This window comes from Schistocerca piceifrons, chromosome 1 (assembly GCF_021461385.2).
Source record: "Schistocerca piceifrons isolate TAMUIC-IGC-003096 chromosome 1, iqSchPice1.1, whole genome shotgun sequence".
NCBI lineage: Eukaryota > Metazoa > Arthropoda > Insecta > Orthoptera > Acrididae > Schistocerca > Schistocerca piceifrons.
The window spans coordinates 622223266-622249120 of NC_060138.1; the positions used below are offsets into that span (position 1 = coordinate 622223266).

Sequence of the window (25855 nt, forward strand, 5' to 3'; positions counted from 1 at the left end):
TTTCAACAATTTATTCTCTTTAAAAGATTTAATGCATCTTTTTAAAAGAACTAGTTGCTACTGAAAACAAAATTAAACTTTTTCTTTTACTTGAAGCAAACTGGAGAAAATTTAATTGTGAAAAACACATTTCACACAAAGCAATTATGTACAAACATTTTATAATACCTAGTTACCACTTTTATGCAGTGTCTCTTTGCATCACTTCTTATTTTTTTACCATTATTGAACAGGAAACAATTTTTTTATTTATAATATATATATATATATATATATATATATATATTTATTCAGGGTGAGTCACCTAACATTACCGCTGGATATATTTCGTAAACCACATCAAATACTGACGAACCGATTCCACAGACCGATCGTGAGGAGAGGGGCTAGTGTAATTGGTTAATACAAACCATAAAAAAATGCACCGAAGTATGTTTTTTAACACAAACCTACGTTTTTTTAAATGGAACCTCGTTAGTTTTGTTAGCACATCTGAACATATAAACGAATACGTAATCAGCGCCGTTTGTTGCATTGTAAAATGTTAATTACATCCGGAGATATTGTAACCTAAAGTTGATGCTTGGGTACCACTCCTCCGCTGTTCGATCGTGTGTATCAGAGAGCACCGAATTACGTAGGGATCCAAAGGGAACGGTGATGGACCTTAGGTACGGAAGAGATTGGAACAGCACATTATGTCCACATGCTAACACCTTTTTATTGGTCTTTTTCACTGACGCACATGTACATTACCATGAGGGGTGAGGTACACGTACACACGTGGTTTCCGTTTTCAATTACGGAGTGGAATAGAGTGTGTCCCGACATGTCAGGCCAATAGATGTTCAATGTGGTGGCCATTATTTGCTGCACACAGTTGCAATCTCTGGCGTAATGGATGTCGTACACGCCGCAGTTCATCTGGTGTAATGTCGCTGCAGACTGCCACAATACATTGTTTCATATCCTCTGGGGTTGTAGGCACATCACGGTACACATTCTCCTTTAACGTACCTCACAGAAAGAAGTCCAGAGGTGTAAGACCAGGAGAACGGGCTGGCCAATTTGTACGTCCTACACGTCCTACGAAACGCCCGTCAAACATCCTATCAAGGGTCAACCTAGTGTTAATTGCGGAATGTGCAGGTGTACCATCATTCTGATACCACATACGTCGACGCGTTTCCAGTGCGACATTTTCGAGCAACGTTGGCAGATCATTCCGTAGAAACGTGATGTATGTTGCAGCTGTTTGGGCCCCTGCAATGAAGTGAGGACGAATAAGGTGGTCGCCAATGATTCCGCACCATACATTTACAGTCCACGGTCGCTGTCGCTCTACCTGTCTGAGCCAGCGAGGATTGTCCACGGACCAGTGATGCATGTTCCGTGGATTCACTGCCCTTTGACAGAATTGCACTCGATGATTAAAGTCATCATCATGTAATTGCTGATGTACCGACACATGAAACGGGTGAAAGTGGTGACTATGCAGTATGCGCATGACACTACTTTGACTCAGTCCACCGGCTCTCATAATGTCCCGTGTACTCATGTGTGGGTTCATGGCAACAGCAGCTAACACACCAACTGCACCCGCTTCGCCTGTGACGGGCCTGTTACGGACCCGTTTGCATGCTACGACCATACCTGTTGCGTACAGTTGGCGGTAGATGTTTTGCAATGTGCGGCACGTTGGATGCTCCCTGTCCGGGTACCGTTCTGCATACACCCTGCAGGCTTCAGCTGCATTTCGTCGAAACTCGCCATAGATGAGTATCATCTCCGCCTTTTCAGAGTTCGAATACACCATGGCCACAGTTCCTACAACACTACACTATCACAGACGTCTGGTAACACGGTGTACTACAGTTGGTCTGCGTGCGGAGACGAATGCAGAATAACAATAGCAGCAAGCGCTACATGCGGACACTGCGACAGCTAGACCAAACCACAACAGTGCACTACAGCCACACTCGTAAACACGGTCGTCATCGTAAACATGTCCCTGCAGATGCTGCTCGCCGACCGTGGCCCGCGTTTGTTACAACACGCAACTGAACGCCGGAGGTTTCAAGCGCCAACTTTAGGTTACAATATCTCCGGATGTAATTAACGTTTTACAATGCAACAAACGGCACTGATTACGTATTTGTTTATATGTTCAGATGTGCTAACAAAACCAACGTGGTTCCATTTAAAAAAACGTAGTTTTGTGTTAAAAAACGTACTTCCGTGCATTTTTGTATGGTTTGTATTAAACAATTACACTAGCCCCTCTCCTCACGTTCGGTCTGTGGAATCGGTTCGTCAGTATTTGATGTGGTTTACGAAATATATCCAGCGGTAACGTTAGGTGACTCACCCTGTATATATATAGTCTCCACAATTGTTCATATTCCTTTCATAATAAATGTTCTTCAGCCTTATCTAGGCATATTCTTCATCATATTTGTTAAACTTCCTTTACCTATATGGCCACTGTATATCCCTTTTCGTCATTACAACTCACCTTTTCATGACCACTACCCTTTAATGTTCATCATCAAAATTTCCTTTATTAACTGCACTTGTCACATCCAGTTTCTTTCATTTCCCTACATTAAAATACTTATGTCATCACCTCACTCCATTACAATTTGACCCCAGTTTCTCTCATCATAAAACTTATTGAGTCATAAGACACCATAACACCCTCTGAGGTTCTCAAACACTTTACTGTAGCTACAATTATCTGCTCCCACGTTACTGGCATTATTACAAGTTCATTTCTGTTTGGCAACTATTCTAACCAACTTTTACTCACAGCACATAAATCACAGTCACTACCTACTGCACACAGTACTTCTTCGTTACACACTTGCAGACAAATTACTGGCTGACTCAACACCTTCCTTTCATTGCTAGTGTCAGAACCCTCCTCAACAAATCGTTCAGAACCTCCTTTCTATCGAAACCTTCCCTGTTTCCAGAAATTACACAGATTTTTGCAGAATTACTCTCATCACTTTTCTTTCCCAAACTAACTATTCTGTCCATTTTTTCTGGCGTTTCGCCGTTCTCCCTTTCCTCTCTCTCTTCCTTTTCTCCACAATTAGTTGGCTGCCCCCATTTTGGTTATCATTTTCCTGCCTCTCACTTATAGTCTTACAAATGTCGTCATTTACAGATGCTAGTATTTCTTCTACACTGACATAACTAATCTTCCATAGTTCTGCAACTTCTGTACTTTCTCCTTCCTTAGAACATGACTCGATTTCAACTTGGTTGCTAATGACTTTCTGGCAATCAGCTCCTGTCACATTTTCCGCTAATACATCACCCATTTCCTCTGCAACACAGTGCTTATTTTGTTTATGTCTGTCCAAAAAATTCTCTAAACCTACGTTAAAAGTACAGATTTTTATGTAGCTCATTTCGTCTGTTGTTACTACCTTCTTCTGCACCTCACTTATAATCTGTGTCTGTTTAGTTCTAACATGTACAAAGGGTTTTGCTAGTGGGATCAAATTGCTACTTCCCTTCTTGTAAACGCTAGCCCTTTCACAGACAGCATTTACTTTAACGGATTCTGGGATTCTGTACCATTTCTTATGTTGACCCCCATTTTCTGTCGCCTTGGCGCATCATCATCCTCTCGCACCAAAGAATACGATCGATAATTACGCACCTGCTCCCCATTATTTCGCCTATCATTTGCGGATAAAGCCACCTCCCAGCACCTCTGCTCCTGCTGTTTCCATGGTACACGCCAATTGTGTTAACGTTTACATTCTGTCGTGGTTCTGTATTACTTGGTGGGCTGATATTACGATTTGCGTGCTCCTCCTCATGCAACAACTTCTAAACTCTCCCCAAATAACTAATGAATTTATGAACGTCATCCCTCGGAGTTGCAATAATATTGTTTCACCAGTTCATGTCCAGTTTACCTTCCAGGCCCATAGCAATTTGTTCTGACTCGACTTTGCTGTTTAAATATGACAAATTTGTCACCCATTTTATTGCAACCTTTCTTACACTTTCTTTTCTGGGATTAAACTTTTTCCTAGCCCAGAAGCTATTTGGCAACGCCATTTGTTTTTGCTTGCCCCAATATTTTTTAAAAAAGCCTCTTTAAATTTATCTAGAGTATCGTATTGTTCAGTACTCTCCCAAGAATTTAGACGTAATAAATCCTATTTTTTAGTCTGTCTCACAACATATTAGGTAGAACACCTCCAAAATCATTCCAAAATTCTTTTGGATGTATATTTCCTGTTGGATCAAAACGTAAAAACTGCTGTTAGTAACATATATTTCAGACGATTCTGCTACAAAACTAGACCCACTACTGTTAGTTCTACATCTGGGGTTAGTTTCAACTTGGTATGATCTACTGCTATGTTCATCTAACTTATTTTCAACCTCGTCTAACTGTTTAGTTAGGTGAATAACATTTTCTTTAAACTCACCCACTACATCAGACACTTTTTACTTCATTCATACATTTGCCATATTCAGAAATGATTTTACTGTCTAACAATTTGTTATCATTTACACATGTAGACTCTATCGCCGCTATTTTAACCTCTACTTTCTGCACACTTCCTTTAATCAGAGAAATTTTGCCATCCACTTTACTTTCTAACGACTTCAAATCATTTTTCCACATTTCTTTTAAAACAGCAGCCCGCTTTTCAAGTTTTTCATCAAGTTTGTTCATTTTCTGACCCATTGTTTCAGCCAAATTAGTATATTGTTTGTTTTCATCTCTTATAGAATCCATTAATGCTGCAAACATTTCTTGCATACTTCCAGGTACTGTTTTCTGCATTACTATTTTCTGTTCACCTTGTTCCACCAGTACTGTACCAAACTTGGTATCCACATTTGATTCAGTAACACTACCAACACTGTCATCACACAATTGGTTGTTACCGATTTTATGCTTAATGTCAATTTCAGGATTTACATTAACCCCACTAGTTACATTAACTGACATACTTCAAGCAGATTCTAATCCACTATCCACAAATAAAAAAGAAATATCGTCACAAACCTCCTCTTTTACTTTAACATCTACTCCTTCTCTCTGTACAGGTGTGTTAGTTTGTGAAGCATGTACACTGAATGAGAGTCCTCCCTCTTTTGTCATATTTACAAAATCATGATCGCTTTCCAAGTTACTGCCTTTCAGTACACACACACACAGACACACAATAAATATAACAAAATTATCTTTCTTTGAATGCTGCAGCCTCGGTGTGCTGGAACTGCGAGTCCAATCTCCTTCGCCAGCCATACTAGTTCCAGGGTCCCTGCTCGTCGTGTATGTTGGCAGCGCTGCCCTGCTGTACTGCAGCTCGTTGATACAGCGATGACGACGTCTGCTGCTTCGATGCGCCCTCGTTGTTATGGTGACTGTTTAACTATACGGTCCTTCACAAAAATTACCTCAACCACGGATTCAATGTACTACGGCCTTTTAACTGTTTTCCCGGCACAGATGCACCATGTGCAATGACGATGTCCCCTGTTTCGATGCGCCTTCGTTCAAAAATGGCTCTGAGCACTATGGGACTTAACATCTTAGGTCATCAGTCCCCTAGAACTTAGAACTACTTAAACCTAACTAACCTAAGGACATCACACACATCCATGCCCGCGGCAGGATTCGAACCTGCGACCGTAGCAGTCCCACGGTTCCAGACTGATGCGCCTTCGTTGTTATGGTGACTGTTTAACCATACGGTCCTTCACAAAAATAACCTCAACCACGGATGTGCATTAAAATAGGAGGTTATATGTGCCTTCATGACATGGGGGGGTTAAGATACCTATGACACACATTTACAAAATACATGGCACCCTTGAACAGAAATTCTCTGCACTAGCTATGTAGTGATATTCAAAATATTCAAAGTGCTGACAGGGAAACTTTAAAGCCTGTCCATATGCAGTAATCTACCTACGCAAGGATCTGTGCAAATGTCTGTGCTTGCAATAGGTAATTGCAAATGTAGTATATTCACATGACACAAGTTCCAATTTACTGCTAGCTCGCCATTCATTGGTACAGAAAAGAAATTTCAGTGGCAAGCGACTGGACTCTCCTACATAACCTCAAAGTTTATTCCGTTTATTCAGAAATGGAGGAAATTATGTTACTGTCTATATCTGTAGCTTGTGTTGCAAAAAAAAAAAAAAAAAGAAAAAAGCCAGAAATAGAGATACAGGTCAAAATGATCTACACAGTGACTGCTTAAGCAAAGGCAGTTTTCACACGCAATTTACCACACGAGTTGCAGGCCGAACTCGCCGACTGGAGAAATTATTTGAGGATGGATTTAGAAACATACAATCACCTTTTGACATTCATAAAAAAACTTATATGAGGAGAGCAATTTCTCCACACAAGCGGCTGATGACGTTGTTAAGATTCCTGGAAATAAGAAATAGAAGGATCTAGAATTTGCCACTGCAGTTTCGAAACAAGCATTCAGTGAAGTCATACAAAACATACGTGATCTATTTACGCTGTCCTGAAGCATGATTTCATGATGAAAAGTAATGTATTGTACAGTGCCTCAATGCTGACAAGATAAAGATAATATTTTTGGAGTTTTAGACGTGTTTAATACAGAGTATATTCTTAAAAGTTATATATGTGGCCAGTGAGCTATAGTTCAGTTTCCTTCTAACTCGAGATTTTCGATTCTGTATCTGAAGTCTACCAGCAGCTTTTGCACTAGAACGTAAAATTCCATTCTGAACTCTAGACAGGGATTCGTAGTATATCTGGAAAGCTTTAATTGTAGTATTTTGGCTGTGAATTCTACAGTTCACCTCTAAACCACTCTTATAATGAACCACATATAACATTAGGAAGTAAAACAGGAAGTAAATGACATGTAATAACACCTACATGCCTGAGGGGTCTGTTTCAATGTCTTCCATTATAAGCTTAACACAATATTCTGACTATACTCTTCAAAAATCGAATAGGGTCTACTTTGTTTTGCTACACTGCCACAACTCCCATCAGACTGTGATACAAACACTACCGACTGAAAGTATGCTAACAATCTTCCACCACCAGATCTAAAGGATTTGTTCACTTGCTTAGCTCCTTGGGGTAAACAGTAGGCAACAATTTTTTTTAACTATGTACCGTTTTCCTGTTTGCCACAGGGTTAACGGCTCGTAATTTCTCTGTTAAAGAGTAATAAGCAGCTGCTTTCTTATTCCTAAAGCAATATTTTCTGCGTTTAGTTTTCCACGAACCAATATAGTCCAATACATTATGATGAAATCGGCAGTGAATTATCTAGAACACCGACATAACTGCCGTTTTAAAATGCACTCTGCACACACAGACGAGAAACATCTGACTGAATAAACAGCGATCCAAAATGTTTTAGCGTCACATTTGCGGCGATCTCCTATCCACGTCTTCGAACTTGTCTCCACAGATGTGATTTGAACCCACAGATTTGAACACAATTGCACACATCTCATACCTGCACAGGTCATCTCCTATTCATAGAAAACTACCTGTGTGCGCAGATGTGTTGTGCACAGACTTTTGTGAAGATAGGTCGTTGGGTGTGATTGGACCCTAACACTGTACCACACTGATGTGACTTTTGAAGTAATGTACGTTGTCAACAAAAATTCTGTTCTGCGCCCTTAACTAATTCCTCTATGGATACTCATACTTTTTTATTTAATTTTCTTTGACATTTAGCAAAAAAATGTCATACAGCCATTGTTGTTGTTGTTGTGGTCTTCAGTCCTGAGACTGGTTTGATGCAGCTCTCCATGCTACTCTATCCTGTGCAAGCTTCTTCATCTCCCAGTACCTACTGCAACCTACATCCTTCTGAATCTGTTTAGTGTATTCATCTCTTGGTCTCCCCCTATGATTTTTACCCTCCACGCTGCCCTCCAATACTAAATTGGTGATCCCTTGATGCCTCAGAACATGTCCTACCAACCGATCCCTTCTTCTGGTCAAGTTGTGCCACAAACTCCTCTTCTCCCCAATCCTATTCAATACTTCATCATTAGTTATGTGATCTACCCACCTAATCTTCAGCATTCTTCTGTAGCACCACATTTCAAAAGCTTCTAATCTCTTCTTGTCCAAACTATTTACCGTCCATGTTTCACTTCCATACATGGCTACACTCCATACAAATACTTTCAGAAATAACTTCCTGACACTTAAATCTATACTCGATGTTAACAAATTTCTCTTCTTCAGAAACGCTTTCCTTGCCATTGCCAGTCTACATTTTATATCCTCTCTACTTCGTCCATCATCAGTTATTTTGCTCCCCAAATACCAAAACTCCTTTACTACTTTAAGTGTCTGATTTCCTAATCTAATACCCTCAGCATCACCCGACTACATTCCATTATCCTCGTTTTGCTTTTGTTGATGTTCATCTTATATCCTCCCTTCAAGACACCATCCATTCCGTTCAACTGCTCTTCCAAGTCCTTTGCTGTCTCTGACAGAATTACAATGTCATCGGCGAACCTCAAAGTTTTTATTTCTTCTCCATGGATTTTAATACCTACTCCAAATTTTTCTTTTGTTTCCTTTACTGCTTGCTCAATATAGAGATTGAATAACATCGGGGAGAGGCTACAACCCTGTCTTACTCCCTTCCCAACCACTGCTTCCCTTTCATGTCCCTCAACTCTTATAACTGCCATCTGGTTTCTGTACAAGTTGTAAATAGCCTTTCGCTCCCTGTATTTTACACCTGCCACCTTTAGAATTTGAAAGAGAGTATTCCAGTCAAAATTGTCAAAAGCTTTCTCTAAGTCTACAAATGCTAGAAACGTAGGTTTGCCTTTCCTTAATCTTTCTTCTAAGATAAGTCGTAAGGTCAGTATTGCCTCACGTGTTCCAGTATTTCTACGGAATCCAAACTGATCTTCCCCGAGGTCGGCTTCTACTAGTTTTTTCATTCGTCTGTAAAGAATTCGTGTTAGTACTTTGCAGCTGTGGCTTATTAAACTGATGGTTCGGTAATTTTCACATCTGTCAACACCTGCTTTCTTTGGGATTGGAATTATTATATTCTTCTTGAAGTCTGAGGGTATTTCGCCTGTTTCGTACATCTTGCTCACCAGATGGTAGATTTTTGTCAGGACTGGCTCTCCCAAGGCCGTCAGTAGTTCCAATGGAATTTTGTCTACTCCGGGGGCCTTGTTTCGACTCAGGTCCTTCAGTGCTCTGTCAAACTCTTCACGCAGTATCGTATCTCCCATTTCATCTTCATCTACATCCTCTTCCATTTCCATAATATTGTCCTCAAGTGCATCGCCCTTGTATAGACCCTCTATATACTCGTTCCACCTTTCTGCTTTCCCTTCTTTGCTTAGAACTGGGTTTCCATCTGAGCTCTTGATGTTCATACATGTGGTTCTCTTATCTCCAAAGGTCTCTTTAATTTTCCTGTAGGCAGTATCTATCTTACCCCTAGTGAGATAAGCCTCTACATCCTTACATTTGTCCTCTAGCCATCCCTGCTTAGCCATTTTGCACTTCCTGTCGATCTCATTTTTGAGACGTTTGTATTCCTTTTTGGCTGCTTCATTTACTGCATTTTTATATTTTCTCCTTCCATCAATTAAATTCAATATTTCTTCTGTTTCTACTAACCCTCTTCTTTTTACCTACTTGATCGTCTGCTGCCTTCACTACTTCATCCCTCAGAGCTACCCATTCTTCTTCTACTGTATTTCTTTCCCCCATTCCTTTCAATTGTTCCCTTATGCTCTCCCTGAAGCTCTGTACAACCTCTGGTTCTTTCAGTTTATCCAGGTCCCATCTCCTTAAATTCCCACCTTTTTGCAGTTTCTTCAGTTTTAATCTACAGGTCATAACCAACAGATTGTGGTCGGAGTCCACATCTGCCCCTGGAAATGTCTTACAATTTAAAACCTGGTTCCTAAATCTCCGTCTTACTATTATATAATCTATCTGATACCTTTTAGTATCTCCAGGGTTCTTCCATGTATACAACCTTCTATCATGATTCATAAACCAAGTGTTAGCTATGATTAAGTTGTGCTCTGTGCAAAATTCTACCAGGCGGCTTCCTCTTTCATTTCTTAGCCCCAATCCATATTCACCTACTACGTTCCCTTCTCTCCCTTTTCCTACACTCGAATTCCAGTCACCCATGACTATTAAATTTTCGTCTCCCTTCACTATCTGAATAATTTCTTTTATTTCATCATACATTTCTTCAATTTCTTCGTTATCTGCAGAGCTAGTTGGCATATAAACTTGTACTACTGTAGTAGGTGTGGGCTTCGTATCTATCTTGGCCACAATAATGCGATCACTATGCTGTTTGTAGTAGCTTACCCGCATTCCTATTTTCCTATTCATTATTAAACCTACTCCTGCATTACCCCTATTTGACTTTGTGTTTATAACCCTGTAGTCACCTGACCAGAAGTCTTGTTCCTCCTGCCACCGAACTTCACTAATTCCCACTATATCTAACTTTAACCTATCCATTTCCCTTTTTAAATTTTCTAACCTACCTGCCCGATTAAGGGATCTGACATTCCACGCTCCGATCCGTAGAACGCCAGTTTTCTTTCTCCTGATAACGACATCCTCTTGAGTAGTCCCCGCCCGGAGATCCGAATGGGGGACTATTTTACCTCCAGAATATTTTACCCAAGAGGACGCCATCATCATTTAATCATACAGTAAAGCTGCATGCCCTCGGGAAAAATTACGGCCGTAGTTTCCCCTTGCTTTCAGCCGTTCGCAGTACCAGCACAGCAAGGCTGTTTTGGTTATTGTTACAAGGCCAGATCAGTCAATCATCCAGACTGTTGCCCTTGCAACTACTGAAAAGGCTGCTGCCCCTCTTCAGGAACCACACGTTTGTCTGGCCTCTCAACAGATACCCCTCCGTTGTAGTTGTACCTACGGTACGGCTATCTGTATCGCTGAGGCACGCAAGCCTCCCCACCAACGGCAAGGTCCATGGTTCATGGTTCATATTACATGGTTCATATTACAAATACAATACATGGCAAATAATTATTACAAATAATTGTGTTCTTAAATATAAATAATTGTGTTCTTAAATATAAATAATATAATCTGGCACATTTAGGTGCTATAGATTTAAGTTAGACTATAATCTGAGAATATGTCATAAATCTAAATATCGTCTTGTATATATGGTTGCAGTTGGCATAAAAGATACTGGGGAAATCACAGGCTATGTGGATGTCAGCATTCCTCAAATAATAAATACATTTTGAGATCAGCACAGGCGGTATTACAGTCACAATAAGGAGAATTCAACATTAGTATTTGGTAAAGAATTGATGGAAAATACTCATGGTCATCAAGCAACTGATGAAACTATTTATTAATTTCCTTGAAAACTTTTTGTCGTGTAAGAAAGGTTAGGTGGAATAGATGGTTGTATTGATGCATACCATTTGCCTTTTTTAGATACAGATAAATTGCAATATTCTTTCCAGTGGATATTAATTTTCTCCATTATCCATGGATTAAGGCCTGATTTAGGAACTTGTGGCATATAAAATTCCTGATGTAACTGTTGACGTCGCTATGTGATCTGGTACCTCTGCATTATGTGTAACTGCTGAGAAAGCAGGCATTTGAATGAAGGAAGGGATGTCATTGCTTTGCGTCACTATATGAACAGTTTCAATTATGTTTGTATCATAGTTTCACGTTGGACTCTACAACAGAATAACACTTTTGTAATCTGATGCAATTGCAATGTTGCGATGCCTTATTTGTCAACGAAATATGTTTCATTTATAGATATTGGTTCTGGTGTGAAGATGGAGAAGAGTGCTGGGTGGATACATTGCTTGATGTAAGACAGTTAAGGACATAAGAAAGCACAACCAACCGATCTACTGAGTCCATTTTTGAACTGTCTGTAAATATTAATGATGCCTTAGATAAACTTCAAAGATCCAGTTTATAACGTTCTTGTTCCAAGTACAGGAAGAGTGACTTGTCGGTTTTCAGTACTGAGTTATAATATTACTTATTTGGCAATTGAATGGGAATTGAAATGAAGTACCCATATCAATTGTTTTGATATGATGCAGCTCATGGATGTTGTCTGCTACTAATAACATCAAAAACCATGTAGAAATTTGAATTAAATTTAAATTTCTTTCATGATCCGTTGATTGCATCTGTTGAAGGAGTCCGTGTAAAATATGGTTTGAATCTTGTCTCTTCCTCAGAAGGAACTTCTTTGCTAGATGACGCCTTCTGATTCAGGGATGATTTTCCATTGCTTCAGCTGAAATGGATTGATCGTATACTGTTACTGGTCGGGAGATACCGTGTAGAGTCGTTTGGCCGCTCAGTGTAAATCTTCCTATTTGACGCTATTTCGGTAACTTGCGCGTCGATGAAGATGAAAATGAAATGATAATGACAACACAAATACTCAGTCTTCGATTGAAGAAAATCTCTATCCCGTCCGGGAATTGAAACCAGGAACTTACAATCTGCAAGCAATGCTTCAACTAATAATGCATTTGCGTGTGTAGACCGCTTTCCTCCGATACATATCCTCTGACAACGATATTGAAAACTATCAAGTTGCTAGAGACAGCGGCCAGAGATCACAAAATCACCGATGTTGTAATATTAACTTTCCAATGATTGTAAACTGGGAAAATGATAATCGCTAGTTTATGTCAATAGCATCTTTGCTTGTAGTGTCAGTGCTGTGTGACTCTAGTCGGGAAATAGGATGTGGTTTGGTGTGTTTTTACAGTTAGTAAACGATTTAGTGAAGGATTGTTGTGCACAGTGAAAGTAAAAGGAATAGGAACGTTTGGCATCGTTATTCTTCGTCTGCTGCCAACGTCACGTAATTAAATTTTTACAGTGTGAGTAATCCAAAAAGTTACATTGTCACGCAAGACTGCTGTACGGATGATTGGCGCGACCATCGTCTGTACATAAAGGTTTGACAGCGTTACTGACAACTGTTGTGGATCAGTATTCGGTTCACTCTCCCTGTGACAAGCTAGTACTTGCTGTGTTATCATTTTGATGTGAAGGTCCAGAAGTTGTAGCTCAGTGTCGTAGGTCCAACAAAAGATAACGTCTAAATAATTATCTGTCGTGTTTAATCACGTTTATATACATGAGGAAGAGATGTTAGTGGTGTTTTATATTTCATGCTGTATCACACTGTCATTGTACAGATATATAAAACTTTTTTCCTTCTTTTAAATTCTACAGATCTTTAGTACCACCAGTTAAATAATGTATAGTTTTGAAGGCGAATTTCGAAGAAGACCACAACAGAATCTCTCCGGTGCCAGCAGGAAACATGAGAGAAATGAACTGCTGCAGAAAGCGCAGATTGAACGAAGTAAACGAGAGGTAGACAGTAGTCCTGTACTACATAAAAAAGTAGTAATGTTATGGTATACTTGATTTTATTTCGATATCTTCCAATGTTTTTTTGTTCAGGAGCTAAGACGCCGGCAGAATAGTGCAATAATGATCCAAGCATCTGTACGGAGTTACTTGACCAGACTGAGACACAAAAAAATGCAGCGTGACGAATTTGATAAGATGTTGGAAGCCTATAAGGCTAAAATAACGCCAGAAAAAACATTAGCATTACTTCTTCAGAAATTATTATTTTTTTATAATGAAGCTGTGGATGTACAAAGACTGGTAAGTGATAAGTAGGCTGTTAACTGCTTTACTTATTTGGTAGGTATGAAGCACAGTTCCATTCAAAAATCACATTTTGTTTGCACCTTCAGTTCCTTTTTTAAATGTTGGTTGATGGTATATAGTTTAAAGTATATATGATAACTTAAAGGATATCTGTAGCTATCAATAAATGTTCTTTGTGTGTGGAAGGTGGTGAGGAAAAGTAGTTTATTTCGCTTTATTATCATACTAAACAAGGAAACACATTCTACATCAGCTGTTGACAGACATGTAGCACTGCTTTCTTGTAATGAATTGCATCTATATTGTACATGCTTTACACAATGATTTGGTAATTCAACGAAAAATTACTGAAGTATCTTGAGATGTTGTGTGTTGGTATTAAGAAACTTAAACAAAGTGAAAGTCCCATAACAGTGTACAAACAAGATTATAGTGCTGTCTTAGGTAAGTAATTTAAATTTACAAAATGGGCATGTCAGTCCTACAAGTACCTAGTTCTTGAGTTCGGAAGTGTGATTATTATCGCTATCAGTTTGACAATGTGTCTTGTTAATGATAGTGGCTCCATGCTACATAGGAAAGGAGTGCAATTTTTTTTATCAGTCTGTCAGTATGGCAAGGCTTTCAAGAGGAGGAGAACAATGCTTAAAAACAGTAATAGCATACCTCGCAAAACAATCTCATGCACTCTGTGTTATTTATGTTTCAGGATTAAGTTGGCCAAACCGCTCTGTTAATTGTCTTCTGCAAAATATATTTTTGTACAGGTTAAGTAGGAAATTTCTTCTTTTCATTCTCTGAAATGACGTAATTGCACATTTCATCATCATACAGATGCCCATAAGCTTTAAAGCCATAAGTGCCTGTAAAACACCACAATCACAGTTTACTTTGGGAAAACATGGAGGTGTTGCAGTATGCATCCAGATACTGCTTTTTTCTGATGATTTTATTAATAATGGGCCCCAGTTTTAAGTTACACATTGCCCCCTCCTCCCCCATCCCCACTCAGTTATACCGGCTCACCTTTTCAATATGGTGCGAACATAAACATTATACTTCACCACTGGTCAATTTGTTACCACAACCAGATTTTCCTCACAACCAAATTGTCACCTTTGAACCTAACTCAGGCATTGGGTTGTGCTACAGATCACTCTTGTCACCACAACCAAGATTAAGCAGTAGGGGGTGATCCAATACCACCCTTAGCCAACTCCTCACTCAACCAAATCATACTTATTGGTATTTTGAAAGGTATGTCAATACTCTCTGATCTTCCATTGGTCATATGAATCGATGTGTTGTGATACTACCATGCTAAATCACAAAAATACTATCATCTTTCAACCTAGCAGAGACTTTGGTTTACTCTATCAATCATTGTCACAACATCGAAGCTTTCATATTCACATTTGTGCCTTTGCCAACTCACTGACCAACCTTTTAGCTTTCTACGTAACCTAGATGTTAGGTGACTCTATAGATCAGTGTTTTACCAAAACCTGCATTTCACAAACAAATTAGATCCAAAAGAAATATCGTAAGTGCATTGTTCTCTTTCTATTTACACACACATGGCATCACACACCATGTCGTCATTATACCACAGGACAAAGCAGACATCCTGTATCGGTGGGTTTAGTTGCACCCTTGATCAGCAGTGGAGTGTACATGGTTGACATGACCACAGAAAATGCATACTCCTGAGGCAAGTGGTACAAATGTGGCTGTCTGTCTTGCACACACGACCATATTGAAACCTTCTGTACACAGTACTTGAATAAATCAGTCTCCTGAGCGTTGACCTTGATTTGAATGTTGTTGCTGGTGTCTTCATTCTGATGTATTATAGCAGATACTCATTACATGTACATCTCATAGCTCCTCACCTCTCGCTGACCTTCATGGATGCCAGACTTGCGGTTGGAAATTCACAGTCTGTGGATGAATGCTTAATCATATGGACACCAGTATAGGAATTTCATTGCCCTGGTAGCCACTCTCTTCTTGGTCTGAATAGACCTTGGAAGGCCCAGCAGTACCGACTGATAAACGAGTCATCATCTGTCAATATGCATCACTGAATGCAGATATCATCTTTCAACTAGCAGAGACTTTGGTTTACTCTATCAATCATTGTCACAACATCGAAGCTTTCATATTCATATTTGTGCCTTTGCCAACTCACAGACCAGCCTTTTAGCTGTCAACCTAACCTAGACGAGTGGCCACTGTAACAGTTCTTTTATTAAATGGTGCCTTCATATCATTCAACCAAGTCAGCTGCTGTAACACACATGCTCTCTCTCTCTCTCTCTCTCTCTCTCTCTCTCTCTCTCTCTCTCTCTCTCTCCCCCCTCTCTCTCCCCCCCCCTCTCTCTCCCCCCCCTCTCTCTCCCCCCCCTCTCTCCCCCCCCCCCTCTCTCTCTCCCTAAGAACATATGCGCCAGCCAGCCCCAATCAGCCAATGATGATGAATATATATTAAAACCATGACAAAACACAATAAAGAAATTGATGTTGAGGACTTCACTTCATCTATAAAACTCAATATAATTGTCCAATATCATTACAGCATACAGAAATTGTAATGAATGAAATATGGTATTGAAGACTTTGGTTAATCTGTCAAACTCAGTTAAACTCTTGGATACCATTACATCAAGTGCATAAACTTTCTGAAAAGAAAAGAATTACACTGACAAATAATGTACAGAATGACTTGTAAGGTTAATTGCCAAAAACTAAATACCAACAAAAGACGGGATTTTATTGTTGAAACTTTGCAGATTCAGTGGGAGAAGTTGAGTCTGGGGGAGAAAAAACAACAGTAATAAGGAACTTTTGGGTAAGAGCATGATGATAAGAAATAAATGAGCATTTCTACTTACAGTCAACTTTTATTGTAATCTATTTATTTATATATCAAATTGTCATTTTGGATCCTACATATTGATAATTGTAAAAATGGATGTATTTTTCCTCTTAAGAGAGACCCAATAAGATCGAGAGGACAGAAGTGTGAACTGTGTAGCCTACTCCTACTTGCACAGTTGCATAAGAGTATGTATTCAGTTGGGCAAGAGTTTGCACATGAGATTTTTCAGCAGTAGTCACAGTGATGGCTTACATCTTTGTAACCCAGTCAGTCATCATCACAGTATTCTTTATATTTACAACATGGTGTTGAGTCTTCACCAAAACTACATCTACATGCTGCACAAATGTATTTTTTTTACTGAATCAGTTCTCAGACAAGATATGAGTAATTTATTTTTGGTACAATGAGATTTTTCTGTTCTGAAAAGTCCTGTTTTCGTTTTCTCCCTTCTCTTTGGTTATCCTCCTCCTAATCCTGATTTTTCTGTTTGAGAGCATTCTTCATCCCTGATCAGGACAGGATTTCCCATTTTTAGGCTTCTACTTCCTTCTGTTAACTAACGGCAATTTTGGCAGAGATCAGGTGTCAGAAAAGTGCATATATACTTGTAACCTTGTGGCAATGGCTGCTAGCACTCCTATAGAGGCAGAATAATCCATAGAGGTAGAGTATCCTGTAGAGATACAATACTCGGATATGGCTGACTTACTGGGATGCAAAAGGCTAGTATGGCAGTCGTATTCAAGACACCTTTCATGTACTGTGTGAATGGTCTGACCAATGTAGGCTTTGCCACTTTAGCATGGTACTCTGTAGACTCCAGACTTCTGCAGTGTTTCCCTAGGATTGAGCCTAATTTCAATTAAATATTGCTGACATATGGGAGAAGTGCCCAGGACTTTAACAGCTCCTCTTGCTCTTGCCAGTGGTTATGTTTCTTCTTTCATAGAGCTGTGTTGATCTCATGTGGAGAATATCTGTAATCTTTGGACACAAATTGTAGGTGTTCCATTTCCTTAGAAAGACTGTCTCTATCAGCAATCCCAGAAATTCGTGGAATACTCATTAAGCCGGGAAAACTTCAAGAATCACATTCAGTATATCTTTGGGAAGCAGGTATCACCCAACCAAATGGTGGACAATTTATGTAATAAATGTGTGACATTGTTGAGTTCTTTGTGGTTTTTACTGAAGTGCCAGGAAAATGGCATTATCTTGAAGTTTGCCTAAGTGATAACATTTTATCGTGATTGGCTGTGCAAAGTGCATCACAAGTAAGGGAAGCCTAGCACTCATGAAGGAAAGGTTTCATTTTATTCACTGTGAACTGACACCACTTCAGAACTGCTGTTTTATCTGCACATGGAAATTGCATCCAGTCTCCCATCCCTCTCCTGAGAATGGGTTAATGATGTGACCTGGACAAAGTTGGACTTGGTCCATAACGAGTGTGTTTCAAGATAATTCTAGAAGTTAGCCAGCCTTTCACTACAAGATGCCATTTGGCACTTCATGGTCAATTTCACGGGTAAGGTTGTGGAGGTTGTTGATGCTGTCAGTGCTCTGGAAAGGTTTGAACTTTGTGCCCACACTAAAATGTTGCCTTTAACTGATTTTATTAGTGTTACTGAAGAAGCTGTTGGACCTCTTCTGAGTGATGTGGAAGAAGTAAGGAATGAAACATGTTGCCTGCTTATGAGAGTTCTGCATTACAAGAACAATATTTCCTCTACAGAAAGGACCACACTACACAAGCTTTGGAAAGATCCTCATGTTATTGTTCTTGCAGTGCATAAGAGAAATGACACTGTGCAGTTGCCACATAAGATCTATGGCCAGAAGATTTACAGCTTGTTTACTGAACCAACATACTGGAAGATTGATAAATACCCCACAGGTAGAGTGGAAAGAAAAAGTCAACATTGTTGAATTCTTCTTCTCTTCTGCAAGAAGTTTCATAAAGCTTAAGACCTCACAGCTCTGTTCGACCAAGCTTATATGGTCTCTCAGAATTCACAAAGAAGGGATGTCATTATAAGCTGTTACGAATAATATAGGTGCTCCAACATATGACTTAGCTAGACATCATCCTTTGTTACTGAAACCTGTCATGGGAAAATGCTTACATTTGACTCACATCTCTAGTGACGTCTTTAATGTACTGAATTTGCCATGACTCAATGTATCAAACTTATTAGAAAGTTTAGATGATGTCTCACTCCTCACTATGAGTCCTTCTCATGGATTTGTTCTCTCTCATTGGGAGTAGGTTCAAAGCTAGTATAGCAGCACTCTTTTGTTGTGTAATTTATCAACCTACTTTTTATTCTACAGTGTATATTTTGAGCAATTGACGGTGTTGCCATGAGTCTCTCCTCCCTTCTGGTAACAAATGTTTTTATGGAAGGCTTTGAGGGAGGGGGGGGGGGGGCACTCAATTAGAGAGAGGGTCATTCCATGTCAAGTCACCCAGGCCTTGACACCAACCATGTCAGATTTTGATGAAACTTGGTACAATTACTTCTTTTATCACCCTGAAAGCACTTGTAAAAATTTTTTGCTCTATCTCTTATAGTTTTTTTATTAAATTTTTAAAGTTTTTAGATTTGGCGTTGTTTCAGCAGTCGGAAATCATAACTTAAACGTGTCCTCACAACAACAAAAAATTGTATATTAAAGAATACTCAAGATATCAGTATGAAATTTTGGAAAAGTTTGTGTATTATATCTAAATGTTAAAAAATTACCATAAAGATATATTAAAATCTTCCAAATGAAAAAAAAATTACAAGTGTTTTTTTTAAGCTAACGGATGTCTAGTTTTACAAAAACTGCAATATCTAGAGTCTCAGACCTGATAGAAAGCTCAAAATTGTACTCTTAATTGTATAGGCTATTAGATAAAAGAAAAATTATGTTGGCTTTTTAACCTGTTTAATAGTTATCTAATTTTTAAAATAATATTAATTATATTTTAAAAATAAAAAGTACCAAGTGATTTAGACACCAAAAATAAGTTTTTGTCTTCTTCGTGTAACAATGTACGCTTGGATTTTGTTTTGTTACTCCTGTGTTTTGAAGTAAAAAATTATTACAGTGTTAAATAGTGCTTGGATAGAATTTTATTAAGTTTATTCGAACTTTCATTAAGTACTGTTACTTAGTTTACAGAGATTCTTTTCCAATATCCTATAAAAGTAACCAGAACAGTAATCAGACCAAAAGTGAAATCAGTATGTCAGCTATTCAAACCTGTAGCGTAGGGTTATTTAAAAAAATCTGACCGTTCCCAAAAAACCTACACACCTTCAAAAACAGTTACAACCGGTATCTGAATTGAGTGAGGAAGAAAAAGATTTGATCCACTTACAATCCGGAATTAATCTGTGTGAATTTAAGAATATATGTTCACACCACAGCTACTACTTTTTAAATGTTTTTGAAAAGTATCAAACAACATGTGTAGACCCACTAAAAAAAAACACAAAAAGCTCATCAAAAAATCGTTGAGAAGTGTAGGCTTGGATCTTTCTAAACAATTACTGACAAAAAATATTAGCATAAAACCTGGACAAAAGCTTTGCTCAACATGCCGTAACTTTTGTGAGGAAAAATTAAGAGTTGAAGTCAATGAAAGTGAAACAGATGATGAAGTCATGATTGAATTAGAATCATTGGAATCCAGAAATGAATCCCTCATACAAACAAACATTGCTCTTGATAATTTAGGTTTAACACTGATAAAGCTTCATGGCTTGTCAGAACAAAGTAAAGGGTCTTATTTTAAAAGGAAGGTTAGCAGTATTGAAAAGACTGCAAAAAAAGGTGGTTTCAAAAGCATTAAAATATGATGCACCAAGTTCTGATGATGACAAAGAAGATACAAGTGTGGTTGAGAAAGCAAAGGATTTTGATGTAATTATTTCTCTTATGAAAGAGAAGATTTCATCTGTTGGGAGGTCTAGAAAAATCCAGATTCTGACCTTTGCCCCAGATTCTTGGAGTCGAAATAAAGTGATGAAAGAATTTAATGTAAGTGAGTACATGGTGCGACAAGCTAGAAAGCTAAAATCTGAAAAGGGTATTTTGGAAACTCCTGGTCCAAAAAAAGGTAAAACTCTTTCTGAAAATACAGTAAGACTTGTAACAGATTTTTATGAAAAGGATGAAAGTTCCAGAGTGCTACCTGGAACAAAAGACAAAGTAAGTGTTCAAAAAAATGTGTACATGCAAAAAAGACTCATTTTGTGTAACTTGAGAGAACTCTATTATTCTTTCAAATGAGAGAATCCCGAGGTAGAAGTAGGATTTTCGAAATTTTGTTTCTTGAGACCTAAATGGTGTATCCTTGCTGGTGCTGCAGGCACACACACTGTATGTGTATGCAGTATACACCAGAATGTTAAACTATTACTGGATGCTGGGGAAATTGAAGAATCTTATAAAGACCTAATTAAGATGCTTGTATGCAACACGGAAAACCAAAACTGCATGCTACATCATTGCGACAGCTGTCCTGCAAATACTGCACTAACTGAGTAGTTAACTGAAAGATCTAAGTGAAGATTATGATTTAGAAGAAGAAATTGTAATCAGTCAGTGGGTTAACACAGACAGGGCAGAAATGATCAAACAGTCTATCAGTGTTGAAGACTACATTTCTTTATTGGTTAGGTCATTGGAAAAGCTCACCCCGCAGTCGTTTATAGCAAAATCCCAATCAGCAGCCTTTAAAAGATTGAAAGAAGACCCACCACCCAAAACAGCAATTATTGTGATGGATTTCAGTGAAAATTATTCCGTTGTTGTACAAAATGAGATCCAAAGTTACCACTGGAATAGAGGTGGTTGTACTCTACACCTAGTTGGAGTTTTTCTAAGAAATGAGGAAAACAATGTTTTTGTTTCCAACCACTGTTTTATTAGTGATGACCAAGAACATGATACTGGTTTAGTTAACTTTGTACAAAAAGAAATTACAAAGTGGCTGTCATTACATCATACTGACATTGACTCAGTTCACTACTTTACAGATGGTTGTGCTGGGCAGTACAAAAATAGAAAGTTTTAAAAATTTGACTGAACACTTGAGAGACTTTAATTTGAAGGCCCAACACTCTTTTTTTGCAACAAGTCATGGGAAGTCAATTTGTGATGGCCTAGGAGGAACTATTAAAAGAATTTTAAGGAAAGCCAGTCTACAGCTTTCAGACGAAGAACAAATAATGACAGCAATCGATGTGTACAAGTTTTGTGAAAAAAATATTGAAAACATTCATTTTCATTTTATTGACAAAAAAGAAGCTGATTTGCTACGGTTAAAACTAGAAAAACGTTTTTCAGCAACCCGAACCTTTCCTGGAACAAGAAGTTTTCATAACTTCAAACCACTTCCAACAAACAACCTTGAAATTAGGACTACAGATAGTGTAAAACCCTCCTTAGTCTTTTCTTACCATTCTTCTTCTGATTGGGTTCAGTTGAACCATCCATAAATAGCTATGTGGCTGCAAATTATGATGGTAACTGGTACTTTGGACTGGTAAAAACAATACTCAATGATGAAGAAGATGCAGAAATTCTATTTCTACATCCTTCAGGACCAGCTGCATAATTTTATTGGCCTGAAAGAGAAGATTCTTGCATAGTGCCTTTGGAGCACATAGTCTGTGTAGTAGATGCACCTCAATCAAGCGGCACTAGAAGAATGTATTACTTCAAAAAAGACTGTATCAAAAGAACTGAAAGCTCTTGGATGAAGTGGAAAAACAGTTTGAATCAGCATTAATGTTTATTAAAAAGACAAAATTACTCAAAAATTCAATGTTTCAAGCAATCAGTTGGGTTATACATAAGTGTCGTAAGTACACTATCTTTGTACATAATTCTAATGTAATCTACTATAATTAATAAACATGTTAAAAAGCCATCATTATTTTTGTTTTATCAATTAGCCTATATGTTTAAGAGTAAATTCAAACAAATTTGAGTATTCTATCAGGTCTGAGACTCTAGATATTGCAGTTCTTATAAAACAAAACATCCGTTAAAAAAAAAAAAAAAAAAAAATATATATATATATATATATATATATATATATATATATATATATATATATATAATAGAGGGAAACATTCCACGTGGGAAAAATATATCTAAAAAGAAAGATGATGAAACTTACCAAACAAAAGCGCTGGCAGGTCGACAGACACACAAACAAACACAAACATACACACAAAATTCTAGCTTTCGCAACCAATGGTTGCCTCGTCAGGAAAGAGGGAAGGAGAAGGAAAGACAAAAGGATATGGGTTTTAAGGGAGAGGGTAAGGAGTCATTCCAATCCCGGGAGAGGAAAGACTTACCTTAGGGGGAAAAAAGGACAGGTATACACTCGCACACACACACATATCCATCCACACTGTGTATGTGTGGATGGATATGTGTGTGTGTGCGAGTGTATACCTGTCCTTTTTTCCCCCTAAGGTAAGTCTTTCCTCTCCCGGGATTGGAATGACTCCTTACCCTCTCCCTTAAAACCCATATCCTTTTGTCTTTCCTTCTCCTTCCCTCTTTCCTGACGAGGCAACCATTGGTTGCGAAAGCTAGAATTTTGTGTGTATGTTTGTGTTTGTTTGTGTGTCTGTCGACCTGCCAGCGCTTTTGTTTGGTAAGTTTCATCATCTTTCTTTTTTTTTATATATATATATATATATATATATATATATATATATATATATATATGTTTCATAGAAAATATTAATATATTTTAATAGTATCATTTTTATCTTCAAATATGTATAATAAATAAACTTGCTGCAAACATTCATGATGTTATCTAAAAGAGTTTTTAAGATAAGCAATTTTAAAGTTTTGAATACAAATTAAATTTACCATTTCCGAAGGTTCGGAAAACGCAAAACATAAAAAATTTAAAAATTTATAAAAAAAACTATAAGAGATACAGCAAAAAAAAAATTGCAGGTGTGTTGTCAGGATGGTATTAGAACCATTTGAGCCAAATTTCATGAAAATCTAAGGAGGTGGGTGTAAAATTTATTTTTTATTGGGTGATTTGATATGGAATGACCCGAGAACTTAAACCAAAGGTTTTGGTGATATGTAAATGATACTGTTGTAGTGCTCCCCCCCTTTTTTTCACTGTTTCTTCAATATCTGAATTCAATCCAAAAGAATATCGAATTCAAGCTGGAAGTGGAGAAGTGTGGCTGTCTGCTGTTTCTGGATGTCTTGGTCAGTTGGAAAGGGGATGAGTCATTGGGACATTCTGTTCCTATAAGCCCACAAACATGGATCTGTGTTTGCATGTATCTAGCTGGCGCCACCCTTCACAAACAGTGGGCTTATGTAGAACATTGGTGCTCCAGGCACATGCCATGTCTGACAGAGATGGCCTTGCTAAGGAGCTGGAACCACCTACAGTCTGGGTTCAGATACAATAGATGTTCTCCACACCTCTTCAATTTGGCCCATTTATCCAAAACTCAGTAACTGGGTCTGTTGTCGGGACCAAGTTCGCAAATATAGCCAAGGACTCGTGTCACTGCCATTACATACAGGACTGTTGGGCTTGATTTATTATTTATCGTATCCAAGACATAACCATTTTACAAAAAAAAAAATTATATTACAATGCAAGAGAAGCAGTGGCTTGATGATTGTTATGTACCTGTAAATTGACTGATCAGTTAGCAATGAGTATTATTCCATTTATTTGTGTATATAAAAGTTACTGTGTATACACACATATCTAAGTATGTAATGTACTTATGTAGGTATATTGTGTGTGTGTGTGTGTGTGTGTGTGTGTGTGTGTGTGTGTGTAACGCATATTTATATGAATGAAAGATTTTTGAAGACTGCTGTAAATTTATTAAACAGTAATACAATCATTTTGTTTTGGTTGGATGCAGTTTTCTTTTACCATCTTAAGTGTGCACTCTAGCAGCAGGTATCACTCTTCCTCTTACAGAGAAAATTTGCAATTCTATACACTGTAACACTTAACTTTCATCTTATACTTTCCACAGTCTCAGAAAATACAGCTGTGTTAGATGCCATTTGATCCCAAGAGTCAATCATTTTTACCCTGTCAGTGCTACGACAGTAATTTCATGCACTCAAACTCCGTGCTAAGTCATGCCTAGCTTTAATGTCCTGCATGTACAAGAGGGAACGAGTTGACGAGCAGGAAGTGACTGCTGCACTACCATTCTCAGACTTGTCATGTTAGTGGATCTGCAGTGGGAAGGAAGGAAGGAAAGAAGCTAGTATAGCACTGATGTAACGGCGGTGCTGTGAGTCTAATACAGGCAGCCCTCAATGTTGCTCTCACACCCACTCCATTTCTGATCTCTACCGGCCACCTCCAAAATCTTGTGCTGTTTTCTCAGTTTGTTCTGTAAAGGATAATTTGGGATAGCAGAAGTTGGGAGTTTGCAGAACTCTATGCCCATGTGGAAACCCTACATTGGTCACACATGCACAGTATGTGACTGGTGCATTGAACACACAATTACCACCCTCGCCATTTGCAGCCCATAAGTCAGTCATAGCATTGTACCCCCACAGGATATTCTATGGACTATTCTGCTGCAGAAATATTGCCCTAACAAGATCCTTCTGGGATTACATCTTTAAGGAATATGTAAAAATAACGTTTGGCGATATATCTTATTAAATCTTGCCCTAACAAGATCCTTCTGGGATTACATCTTTAAGGAATATGTAAAAATAACGCTTGTCGATATATCTTATTAATCAGTTGGAGGTTTTCAACTGTATTATGGCATGGGACTTGAGAATTTATTTAGAGTCTTCAGAAAGAAACCATTTTACACCTAATGACTTGATTTTTCTATTTCCCCTCCCACATCCAGACTTTTGACATTTCACACTGTAGTCTGTATAATGTTACCCTTTCATTGATTATTCAGTTTTTTTCTCACGCTGATCTTCCCCCTGGCAGTACCATCCAAAATATCCATATTTGGAACTAATCCGGAATCTTTGCCAATGAAAAGATCATCATGACATTTTTTCAGCTAAAAGCTACATGTTCACAGAGGAGCTAAATGAGAGGAAATAAATATGAAGACAGTATTATAGACAGAGAAGAGGAAGTAAATGAAGATGAGGTGGAAAGTATTTTACTGCTTGTCCATTACAGATGTTTAGGAACCCTTGACTATATATTCAATATAAATACAGAAAACTGC

The 25855-nt window shown here is 38.2% G+C and overlaps 1 protein-coding gene across 5 annotated transcripts in view; it reads left to right on the forward strand.

Moving 5' to 3' along the window:
* Positions 1-12745: 12745 nt before the first annotated feature.
* Positions 12746-25855, forward strand: part of LOC124804441 (ubiquitin-protein ligase E3C) — a 226378-nt gene continuing 213268 nt past the window's right edge. For 2 of the 5 annotated variants that reach the window (XM_047264752.1, XM_047264754.1), the window contains exons 1-3: positions 12746-12924; positions 13283-13426; positions 13517-13726. In XM_047264752.1, coding sequence (XP_047120708.1) covers positions 13307-13426; positions 13517-13726 — 330 coding nt within the window. In that variant the 5' untranslated portion in view covers positions 12746-12924; positions 13283-13306. Of the gene's footprint in view, positions 12925-12946; positions 13198-13282; positions 13427-13516; positions 13727-25855 lie in introns of those variants that run through there. The other 3 variants (XM_047264755.1, XM_047264756.1, XM_047264753.1) reach the window with 3 other exon arrangements.